Here is a 12,701-nt window from a genome sequence, read left to right as displayed (position 1 = left end):
GAATGAACACTTTATTAACATTACCAACTTCTAAGATCTATAGCAATTTCTATTAGATGGAACAGTTTCACAAGCTTTTAAAGATTTATGTGATGCAGTAGTTGACTGGTTTTCATGTGGTCTTCACAAATCATTTGAAGGAATTTCTATTTATCAAAAGCTAAGGATGGTTTATTCTTCTTTTGAATATATTTAACTTCTGAATACATTAATACAGAGTATGTTCTTGAATGTAGATGTTTCTTGAGTGTATTAATATTATGCCACTTGGTTTATGCTCTTTCTGTCCCCCACTTTCTACTTCTCCTTTTCTGTCTGCCTTCCTGTTCCTCAGTTTCTCTCTGTGACTCAGTTTACCTAGTTGTAAAGACACAGAAATCTCCCTCATGAGATTGGTGTATAGGTTAAAGTAGATAATGGTGGCAAAGCATGGGGCCTGGCACATAGTATGCTCAGTATGTTTTAAAATTACATATGAGTCCCCACTGTGTACAAGACACTCTGCATGCACCATAAACACTGTATTCAATAATGCATAGGCCTCGTTTTTTTTATGCTCTGACAGTTTATATTGACCATTTCTTGTTCTTGTCAGATTCAAATCCAGGTCTCTTCAACCCAAGGTCAGAGCTCATCAACACTTGTCTTCACTAGGTGTCTCAACCATTTATCAACATAAATAAGGGGCATTTGGGAAATGTTTTTTGACCTGGGAACAGACCAGCTGCAGCTTTTAAAACCAGTATAAAGGTCTCTTTTGCTCCCCCAGTTTTGAGCAAGAAGAGCTTTGAGGGGATGCCAAGCAGAGAGTGAAGATTGTTATAAAAAGTAAGTTCTTTTCTAAAGACATTTACAAATGTGACCAGAAACCAAAGAGAAACCCTGTATCAGATCTCATAATATTTGACAGTACATTTCAATACATCTTCTCAGTTGAAGAGACTCAGAAAGGTAGAATTAAATAAATCAAACTCAGTATAGTTTCAAATATCATATTTTAGGTAGGTAAAAATCTGTCATTTTAACAGATCATGCAAACAGGAACACAAGAGACAAAATATCAGCTTTTACACGCACTCCATTTTTCTACATATATGACAGTTTGGCATTAAGTTTTAAAATATAAATCACAACCGGATTGCGATATAAACCCAAGGAAAACTGGATGTTCCCATGCCTTTGCTAGTGAAAGGCATGGGAAACTACAGAAAAAGTGTGCCTATAAAAGAACATGATGACTTTTCTTCAACAAACACAGCAGAACTCACAGATAAAAATGCACACTGTGCCTTCAAAGTATCACCTTCTGCAGCCTCGGGCATATTCTATGTCAGCAATTCCTTCTCTCAACACATCCTTTTGAGAATTGCCACCACTTTCAGGAATAGTGTGTGTGTGTGTGTGTTTGTGTGTGTGTATGTGTTGTATACTTAACAGGACAAATTTTTGCCATTTGGAGGTAACATGTGACAATAAGCTGGAACCCCACCGGGTTTTCATTCCAACTATGTGATGTTGGGCACCTTATTTCACCTTGCCACACCTCAATTTGCTCCTCTAGTAACACCATCCTCCTGCTGTGGGGTGTCATAGAGCTTCAATGAGATAAACATAACCCAGCCTTCAAGAAACGTGGCTTTCTTCTCTCTATTCCCATTTTTTTGTTTTTATTTTGCAACCGTTAAAAAATACCCTTTTCCTCTTTCTTTTGAGGCCATCTTTTATCATTTTTTTGTTACTAGTCAAAAGGAATTGGGGGTTGAAAACAGTGAACGTACAAGCTTCATAATTTCCTACTAACTCTAAGATATGCGTGAATGAGAAATAATAAGGCAGAATTTCCAAGGTGGTTCAGACACTGGTTCTGAGAAAGCTGTAGAAGGGGCTCAGAGGAGAGGTGTTCTAAGAAGTGACCACAGTCACGATAGAATTGCCGTCATGCCTATCAAGGTGACCCCTGGAAGGGGACAGCATCTATCTGCATATGTAAGGTCTCTACACAGTCCTATAACTCCATTCCAGGAAGGCTTAAGAGTTCCGTCTAATTCACCAGTGAAACTCTCCCCACGTGTCCCTTCGGTTTCCAATTAATTCCAGTCTGCAAGCTTGAATTACAATGAGAGTCTGAGGCTCCCACACTTCCTGAGGAGCAGGAGAACTCATCCAGATCTGATTCTCTTGGAAATATCCTGCTCTCTGCTCAGAGTACACAATCTATCTGCTGACCACCGCCATCTGCTGTTCTGCCAGTGGTACCTAAGAACTTTCCAAGTTACTAGTCCTTAAGACTATTCTTTTTGACTCCAGAAAGCCCAGGTGCCTGGCAACTCACAGGGCTTCATCCTCCATTTTCTTCAGGAACATTGCTTTGTTTGCATCCTCTTGTTGCCTCCCTTAGGAGCGAATGTGCAGAATTTTCTTGAATGTCTTCTTGAAGTTTTCGTTGCACAAGGGGTAAATGAGGGGGTTCAGCGTGGAGTTGATATAGCCCAGCCAGATGGTGAACATGTGCACACGCTCATTGCAACAGTTCTTGCAGAAGGCAATGACCATGAAGAAGATGAAGTAAGGAATCCAGCAAAGGATGAAGGCCGCCATAATAAAACCCAGTTGTTTGGCGGCCTTCCGTTCTCGATTCATGTGCAGCCCAGACACATACTGCCTTGAATGTGAGCGGAGCCTCTTCCAAGTGAACTTGATGTAATCAAGGCCTATGCTAGACCCACTTGTAGGTTTACCTTTCCCTGATGCTGACTCTGTGGGGGTGTCTGAGTCTGTCCGGGAGAAGGACTGGCTATCACCTAGGATCTGATCCTCTGACATCTCATTGGCCCCATGCATGTTCAGGCTCTGTTCATCCATCCCAAGCGGGCTCTGGCTCTGGTTGAAAACTACATAACTCCTGCCACTCCCCTCTGCCTCAGTTTGCACCTGCACAATATTAAGTGGAAAGCACTGGAGTCTGTCCACTTCTTTGTCCTCGTCTCGGCTGAAGACACCTGGGGATTTCATCTCCCCTGGGTCTTGGGATGGTGGCTTCAAGACAGGCTCACCACTGGCATCTTTTGACTTCCTTTTCAGAACCTCCCAGAGGGACTCCTTCCCTGGTTTTTTGGCCCCTGCCTTGGGGTTCTCTGGCTTCAGCTTAATTTCAGAGAAGGAAGGGTGGGATCCATTGATGAGCTCTCGGTGCTGGCAGTGTTGCTGTACAGCCTTGTAGATCTTGGCGTAGAACCAGAGCATGAGCAAGGTCGGCAGATAGAAGTTGATGATGGCAGTCATGATCTTGAACCAGGTGACATCATAGAAGTCTGTCTCACACTTGTCTTCCCGGTGTTCCGAGGACTGTGACATAAAGTGATGCCATCCCAGAATAGGAATAATCCACAGGAAGGAGAGAAACCAGGCCCCCAAGATGGTGGCTGATGCTCGGGTCTTGGTACGATATTTCAAGTATCTGAGGGGCTGCTGGACAGAGCGGTATCGATCAATGCACAAGATGAAGACACTGAAAATGGATGCTGTGCTGGCGACGTAGTCCATGGAAAGCCAAAAGAGGCAGAGAGGCTGGCCCAGGGACCACTTGGACATGAGGAGGTAGAGGATGTTCATGGGCATGACGACAGCTCCCACGATCAAGTCTGCCACGGAGAGGCTGACAATGTACAGGTTCCCCACAGTGTGTAGCTTCCGCTCGCTCCGCACAGCATATAGGACCAGCAGGTTGAGTCCCACTGTGACCAAGGAGATGGCACTCAGGACCACCACCAGGGGCATGAGTTGGGGGTTGGCTATGGTGGTCTTGTTCCCCTCGCACATCTTGTCTTCGAAGGCGCAGGAAGAATTGGGAAGGGTCATTGGCACAAGAGCAGCCTCCAGCTGTGGCTCCCTCCCTGGGAAGAAAGACACAAGGATTAAGGTCAGCGCCTTGGAGATCAGTAGAGTCACTTGGTACCACCAAGTTGATGTAACTGGGGTTGTATGCTGTTCAGGGCAGTGGATACTGCTGGTTACTGACAGTCTATATCCCCTTCTTCCTTAGTCATTCATTTCCTCACCTATTCAATGACTATTTAGTGAATTCCTGGCATTGTTCTGGGCACTGGGAATATAGCAGTGAACAAAACAGAAATCTCTGCTCTCATGGAGTTTACATTCTAGTCAGGGAGTTGGGCAAAAGCAAGGCAAAGTTTGTATAAGTCCCATGTTGCATGTGTTCTGGGAAGGTGGACTGCATTATGACTGGTCTACACCGGATATGGCACTCTAGTTTGAAGAAAACTGAGAAGCCCTAACAGAGTGTAAATCTCTCTTAAAAATTTAGCAAAAACAAACTACTTTCATATTGAGACAAAGCCAGATAAATTCTTAAGAAGAAAACTAAATTTGTATGATATTTTTTTTTCAGATAAAAAGCAAGACCCTACGGCATTTGATCCTTGTGGGAGGAACCCTTGAGTTACTTTGCTGGAAAAGCACCATGTGGATAGCATTGATTTTGCCCCAGCTCTGCCATTGGTATTCTGAGTGATCTCTCAGGCTGTGTTTTCTCACAGGTCAAATGTGAAAAGTGGCGCAGGTGATCTCTAAAGGCTTCTCCAGGTATCCTGTTTAGAGTCCTGCTTTGGGTATTTTTTCATATTCTCCTCCAGCTCTGAACTGCCCATCAGAGCAATCCTCCAGCTTCTTCCAGTATGCCTCCTCTGAACAGCATCGCCTTCCCCTCTTATGACCCAGTCCTGCTCTCTGCTCCTGTCACTCTCCACTGTCTGCCTGAGAGCCTTCCCCACTCACCCCTGTCAGCCCCAGCCATCAGCTCTGTGAGGATAATAGCCCCCAAACCTACAGCTTCAGCCTGTCTCTTTCTCCACTTCCACATCCCAAACCAGCACTTCACAGCTTCACCTTCAGCCCTGACCAAGCTCACACCCCTTGGAATAGTCTGCAGCCATCCCAGGAAGGAGGAAAGAGGCTAGGGAAGTTCATCACAGTTTTATTTTTGATTTTGGGTGGGAGAAAGCAGGAAGCATTTCCCCCAAACATTCCCACAGGCTGCTATTCTCAAGGTAGCTCCAACCACCCTCTGCTACAGATGTGTCTCGTTTCTCTTTTTTTCCTTGTTGCCTTGAGGACAGTTCTATTTTCTCATTTCTCTCTTTGCCTCATTGCACACAGAGGGGGATCGAGAATCTCTTTTCACTCTGCATATACTATTTGTCATTCAACAATGTGACAGAAAATGATTTTTTAATATAAAAATCATTGATTTTTTTCCTTTTTGACTAAAAAAGAAAAGTTGTGACGATTGAATTGAGATCACTGAACTAAAAATTACTGTCACATATTAAGTGTTTAGGGGTGAAATCTACTGAGGTCTATAGCTTACTTTGAAATGAATCAAAAAACAAGTTGGGTGGGTAGTTGGTTAGAAGAAGGGATAAAGGAACAGACATATAATAAAGCAGGAAGAGCAAAATGTTAATTTATAACCCAGGTGGTAGATATATGGGTGTTCACTGTACAATGCTTCCAACTTCTCTATTTTATCAATAATTTTCATAGGAAGATGTTGGGGGAAATTAACGTAGCATATATACATTTATCCTCCTCACCTACCACTGTAAGCTCGATTCCTTATCACGTGTTCTCCACTGTAGCTTGGACGTGTTAGTTTGCATAAACATAAAAGCAAACGATCAATACATATTCGTTAAATGGATGAGTGAGTGAGTGAGAGGCAGGTGCCGCGAAGCATCTCAGTTCAGAACTTACTCATTCAACAGCTATTTACTGGTGAAAGGTTCCCTTCAGCTCAGTGAGCTGCTTCAGAAGCAAGAGGATCCACTTTTATCCTCTGAAGCCATGGAATTGGGAAGGATTCCTGGAAAGGCAACTGCAACCCCCACCTGCTGCCTCTCCTGAGGAATGCGGGGTGGGGCGGGGTGGGGGTGGTCGGGGTGTCAGGGAAAGAGGAGGAAGCCTGAGAGAACCCCGAAGAATGGGCCCCACAGGGCAGGCCCCCAAAAGGGTGGCAGGAGCAGCCGTGTCCACGGCGACCTCATATCCCGCTCGGGACTGGCTACGTAATTTGCAGGGCCCCGTGTAAAATTAAAAATTAAACAATTACTAAGAATTTCAAGATGGCAACAGCAGAACAGGAAACCGAGACAGGGGCCCTCCTGAGCACAGGGCCTGTGTGGCTGCCAGGGTCACAGGCCCCGTATGCTGTTCCTGCTCTCTGGTCTTCTTATCCAATCCCCGAACATGCCCCACCCGGTGAGATAATTCATGTAAGGCGCTCTTCCCTCCCTCGGGGATCTGCCTTTTGGAAAAGCAGATCGTTGAATGGTTCTCTCTCTATAAATGCCAAAGGGACGTCAGACTGAGTGTGGGAATTGTGTGGGGACAGGGATCCTCACTGCACCTCACGATACACAGGAGGCCATACTCCCTTCGGGCTGCCCAGATCCCAGCAGGTTCTGAGGTGCTCTCTCTGGGATCAAGGCCAGGCCTACAGAGATGGTGTGGGCGATGGGTGTGCTCTGAGAAGAGAGAATGGAAGCTAGATGAGGCACTTTGGACAGGGCAGTTGGAGAAGAAAAGCGGGCACCTGTAGATTTGTTATAGCACTGTGTCCCTAGAGGACAGGTGATGGAAGGAGAGGGTTCTCACCCCAGCTCTGCCACTTGGGCTGTGTGGAGCTTGGGTAAACAGCCATGCCTCGAATTTCCTTACCTGTAAAGTAGGGAAAACATCATTATCTCTCTCCCTGGGCTGTTGGGAGGGTCATTTGAGGCAGTGGGGTGGGAAAGCTCTGCTAATCCCCAGGTAATGAGGACCAGGTGACACACAGAAATGAATCCCTTTTCTCGAAGAGGCTCGAGTGTACAAGCAAGCCATCATTTTTTTTTTTTAAGATTTTATTTATTTATTTGACAGAGAGAGACATAGCGAGAGCAGGAACACAAGCAGGGGGAGTGGGAGAGGGAGAAGCAGGCTTCCCGCAGAGCAGGGAACCCGATGTGGGGCTCGATCCCAGGACTCTGGGATCATGACCTGAGCCGAAGGCAGACGCTTAACGACTGAGCCACCCAGGCGCCCGCAAGCCATCATTTTTGAATTAAGGCAATGGCTCCATTCCAAAACCATTAGCTGCAGTGGGACCTTTTCCAGAGTGATTACAAATAGTCTAATCCAGTCAGGCCCAAGTGCCAGCAAGTAAACAAAGGTAGTCAACGTTTCTTCCACATCCTTGGGAATACTGACTGGAACAGCTACAACAGTAAGGAGCCAAGCCCTGGGCTTTTCAGATATCAGTTATTAAATGCCTACCACAAGCCCATAGGGAGGTCTTGTGATGATCCCCAAGGTAGAGATGAGGAAATGCTCAACTCAGGCTCAGAGAGGTGAAGCAACCAACTCAGGGTCACACAGCTAGGAAGAGACTGGTGAAGTCAAGATTCAAACCTGAGTCGATCTATTTCTCAACCTTTGTTCTACTGACATTTTGAACTGGATAATTCTTTGTTGTGAAGGACTGTCCTGTGCATTATTGGCTGTTTAGCAGCATCCCTGGTCTCTGCTTGCTAGGTGCCAGTAGCATCCTCCCCCTCTTCCCAGTTGTGACAACCAAAAATATCTCTAGACATTGCCAGATATCCACTGGGAGGTAAAATGATCCTTAGTTGAGAACTACAGGTCTAACTGAAGAATAAACACCTCAACTGCCTTGAGCTTTATGCTCAAGGTCAAAAAGGACTTTCTAAAAATAGATGTTATCTAACAATGCAATGAATTGCCTTGAAAGATAGTAAGTTCTCCATCATGGGAGGCATGCAAGAAGAACATTGGAGAAGGAGTGATGTGTGAGCTGGGCTTCGAAGGATGAATAGAGGTTCACCAGGAGGAAGGAAGAGGAATTTAAGGATGAATAAAAGTACAGATCTAAGTTCGAGGAACTGGGAGGGAATTGTTGGAATGATGAGTCAGGGAAGGCATTAGGGGACAAGGTGTAAGAAAGCTCTTTTACACCTCTGTGCTTCTGCTTGTGCTGTTTCCCCCTCATGGAGCACCATTTGCCTTGAAGCTCTTAGTTGCTCCCCTCTGTGTCCCCACAACACTTCTAACTTTCCCTTTGATATCACCCAGCTTATCATTCTTTCTTTAGCTGATTGTCCCTAACTAAACAGGGAGCACCTCCGGGGCATGGCAAGCGTCCACTATTTCTGTTTCCGACGTGAGGCACCCATGGCCATCAAGGAGACACCCCCTCCTTTATGGCAGGGCCCACCCCTTTTCATTCACTGCCATTCTCCCATGCTGGTGCTGGGCAGGTACATGAGGGATGCTCAACAGATGTTCATTGGATGGGCTCTGAAGAAGCGAGACACAAATGAAGAGCAACAGGACACACAGGAAGAAGGATCTAACTGCAGAAGGTGTAGGCTTATTTTTCAACAAAGATGTCTAAACCAGCAAAAACTGGAGGTAAGATTTATGCTACTGATGAATATTGATAACCTTCATTTAACTTTTCTATTTTTTTCTGGAAACTTTATTGTTGGAAATTTCTCTCATGGTAATCCAAAACATGAATACAGATTTATGCACAAGGATGCTTATTGCGACATCATTTATGATAGGCGATAAAAGGAAAGAAATCTAACATCTGGGAACTAAATATATTATGGGATAGCTACAGAATAGAATATCATGCAGTCACTGATCATCACATTTATGGAGCACCATTAGTAATATGGAAAAATGCTTATGATGAAATTAAATTTACAACAGATATTGTTTATCCAGGATGATGTTAATTCTGTTACCAGGTTTAGCATAAGGATGAGTCTCTGTTATGTTATATTAACAGTGGTTTCCTCTGGGTGGTGGGTGATGTTTATTATCTTTGGCATTTCCCAAGATATGAACAATGAGAGCATCTCAGTTTTATAACAGGGAAAATAAGACCTAACTGCATTCGTTTTTTTAAAGATTTTATTTATTTATTTGACAGAGAGAGACACAGTGAGAGAGGGAACACAAGCAGGGAGAGTGGGAGAGGAAGAAGCAGTCTTCCCGCTGAGAAGGAAGCCCGATGCAGGGCTCGATCCCAGGAGCCTGGGATCCTGACCTGAGCCGAAGGCAGATGCTTAACGACTGAGCAACCCAGGCACCCTGCATTCACTTTTTAGAACAAAATAAAATAGATTTATTCCATTGGAAAAAAAATTTTTAAGGAAAGGTCTTCCACATTCTTAGCACATCTTTTATTTTTTTTAGTGAAAGGTGAGAGTTTGGGATTCCTTTCTTGATACATTGCCTCACCCACCACTCCTCCTTCCAAACTGCTCTACCCTCTGAATCATTTGCATTGGATGTTTATTTTAGTCAAGTAAGTCTGAACCTTAGTTTCTTTGTTCTAATTCTGAGAGGGAGGTACCATGCATGAAAGTACCCCAAATATTCTCACTGAGTGTGGCCAAGGCATAATTTCCATAAAATGCCCAGGCTCTCAATGCCACCGGCTATGGTGCAGAGAGCAGACTGCAAATAGTAAAATCCCATTATGAACCTGGTGTTGCAGGAACATGCCTGATTTTGAATGTAGGGCAGTGCTGGGTTAAGAGTTAGCCTCTGGGTAAGATGCAAGAGGTAGATGTCCTTGTGGGCAGAGTGGCCCTGAAGATTTTTCTGGGGGTGGAGATACACTTTCTACAGAGTCAGGGAGGGAAAGCTAATAAGAACAGGGGACTGAGTGTGGAGCGAGAGGGAGTGGCGGGGACTGGGGCAAGCTGGAGAGTATATTCTGTCTGAAGAGGACAGCTCTAGCTCTAGCTCAGACGCCACCAACCGCTGCAGGCCCAGATCTGCCTATTTTTTAAATGAAGCATAAAAGCTGGATTTCTACATGGAATCTTTTAGTTTTTATAATGTCACTTATTTAGTTGTTTTGTTTTCTTGAACAATTGAACACAGGTCAAGAAAAAACAGATTTTGAGGACATGACCTGTGAGCTCTGAGCTGGAGATATTAAGCTAGTTCATAGGGAATCTGGAATGCTGAATACAAGATAATGACCCTGGGATAGACTCCTTTTGGGGAATCTGTCCAACTCACAAGCTTCCTTCTCGGAGAACCATCATCCAGCTAGGGGTAGACCCTGGCAGCCAAATCTATACCATGTAAACCTGATCCCTAGTCATGTGATTGGACTGGAGGATGTCATCTGACCCAGAAGGGCTAAGTCCCATTCTCTCTTCTGGAAAACTGGGATGGGGGTTGTGCAGCCAAGACAGTCTGTTGGTCTCATGAACTGAAGTGGCAAGAAAGGGTGGGGGGGAGCTGTGGCTGCCATTGAGGGGCAGTGTTGCTCATATGCAGGCACACTGAAGTAGAGGAAGGGATGTAACGAGGCCTGGGACAAATGCCATGACCTGTGCTGGAATAACTGACCTCTCCATGGGCAAAGATGGATCTAGACCTTTCCCCCTCACACCATACACAAAAATCAACTCAAAATTGACGATAGTCCTAAACATAACAGCTAAACATCTTAAAACGATCAGAAGAAATCATAGGAGAAAAGCTTTGAGATCTTGAGTTAGCTGAAGATTTCTCAGACACAATGCCAAAGGCACAACCCATAAAGGAGAAAATTAAGTAGGACTTTGTCAAAATTTAAAACTCCTGTGTTTCTCTCTCTCTTTCTTTTTTTTTTTTTAAGATTTTACTTATTTATTTGTCAGAGAGAGAGTGCACAAGCAGGGTGAGAAGCAGGCTTGCTGCTAAGCAAGAAGCCGATGTGGGACTCGATCCCAGGACCCTGGGATCATGACCCAAGCCAAAGGCAGACGCTTAACCGACTGAGCCACCCAGGCATCCCAAAACTCCTGTGTTTCAAAAAGCACCACTTTTGAAAGTAAGAAGAAAGTAAGAAGCTACAGAATGGGAGAAAATATCTGTACCTCATATATCTGCTGGATCATATGTCTGATGTATCCAGAATATGTAAAGAACTCTTCCAACTCAATAGTAATAAGACAGATAACCCAATCTAAAAATGGGCAAAGGATCTGAATAGATGTTTCACCAAAGAGGGTATAAGAATGGCTCAGAAGCTCATGAAAAGATGCTCAACATCATTAGTCATCAGGAAAATGCAAATCAAAACCACAATGAGATACCACTTCACATCCACTGGATGACTATACTTTTAAAAGACAGACAATAATAAGGATTGATGAGAATGTCGAGCAATTAGGATCCTCCTATACTGCTGGTGGGAATGTAAAATGGTGCAGCCACGTGGAAAAGTCCAGCAGTTCCTCAAACAGTTAAATAGAGTTACCATAATAACCAGTGATTCTATACCTAGATATCTACTCAAGAGAATGGAAGACATACGTCCACACAAAAATTTGTATGTGAATGTTTCTAGTATTATTGATAATAGCCAAAATGTGGAAACAACCCAGATATTCATCAACTGATGAATGGATAATCAAAATATGGCATATCCATGCCATGGAATATTTTTGGCAATTAAAAAGAAAACGCAAAGTACTGATACATGCTATAGCATGGATGAACTGCAAAAACATCATGCACATAAACGAAGTTAGACACAAAAGGCAACACATTGTATGATTCCATGTACAGGAAAAGTCCAGAATAGGAGATCCATAGAGACAGAAAGTAGATTAGTAGTTGCCTGAGACAGAGGGTGGAAACAGGAAGGAGTCTTTGGGAGTGATGGCAATGTCTTAAAATTGAATTCTGATGATGATTACACAACTCTGGACATTTACTAACAATAATTGAATTGTATGATTTACTCAGAATGGGTGAATTTTGTGGTATATAGATTATAGTAAAAAAAGTTGATTAAAAAGAAATTCAGTTGTCCAAGCAAGAGGCTGTCTAGGTTTCCAGACTTCTATCTGTTTTAAAAACCTGTATTGCTCCCTAAAATACTTACCAGGCACTAGAATTTTTTTTAAGGGAAATAAAGGAGTGTTAGGCAAGTAAGGCTGAAACTAAGGGCAGATCCTAAAGAGCCACTGGAGTTGGGTCACAATTTTGACTCCGAGCTTCCTAGGAGCCAGAGCAAAGAGGAAAAACAGGATCAATTACAAGATTCTAGTGTCATTTGAATAAAAGCAAAATAGTCGCTTAGCAGAAAGACAGCTTTAGCTGGAACTAAGTTTTAGATAACATGGTTTCTTGTAGAGGGGGGCACAGTGAGATGTTACATATAACTTCTTAATTCTTAGCAGCCGAAGAGTGGACATGACTTAGCTACATCAACTCTTCCCTCCTGTGCTTCCATGATCCTCTCTCATTTTATAATTTGGCCTAAGAGTTTGGGAGGTTGGACTTGTTTATCTGCTCTTCCCAAGCCCCGCCCCTGGTGTGACAGGCTGGGATTTTGAAATTAGGCCAGGAATGGGAAGCCGAAGGATAATTATCACTAAATGGCAAACAAAAGAAGTATAAAAAGCCCAGCTCCATTCTCTCTTACCCTCTGACATTGAAAAGCAACGAATGAGAAGAAAAATAGTATTTCAAAGGCTTCCCACATACCAGCATTGGGCTGGGAGGGTTTCCATGTTATTCATTGAATCCTCACAGTGCCAGTTATGATAAAGGAATTATTTTTTGCCCCCATTTTATTTATTTATTTATTTTTTTTTTTTTTT

General features: G+C 43.7%; 1 protein-coding gene across 1 annotated transcript; it reads right to left on the bottom strand.

The window, feature by feature from the left end:
• Window positions 1–978: 978 nt before the first annotated feature.
• On the bottom strand, window positions 979–5,822 carry HRH1 (histamine receptor H1). The gene has a single exon (XM_006734045.3). The coding sequence runs from the start codon at window positions 3,856–3,858 to the stop codon at window positions 2,395–2,397; it is 1,464 nt and encodes a 487-aa protein (XP_006734108.1). The 5' UTR covers window positions 3,859–5,822; the 3' UTR covers window positions 979–2,394.
• Window positions 5,823–12,701: the final 6,879 nt, after the last annotated feature.

Source organism: Leptonychotes weddellii, unplaced genomic scaffold (genome assembly GCF_054177405.1).
Source record: "Leptonychotes weddellii isolate Sample4059 unplaced genomic scaffold, ASM5417740v2 HiC_scaffold_2207, whole genome shotgun sequence".
NCBI classification, from domain to species: domain Eukaryota; kingdom Metazoa; phylum Chordata; class Mammalia; order Carnivora; family Phocidae; genus Leptonychotes; species Leptonychotes weddellii.
This window is presented reverse-complemented; position numbering and strand designations above follow the sequence as displayed.

Excerpts from the sequence above, each read along its gene's own strand:
- HRH1 (XM_006734045.3), bottom strand. The coding sequence starts at position 3,858 with ATGACCCTTCCCAATTCTTCCTGCGCCTTCGAAGACAAGATGTGCGAG.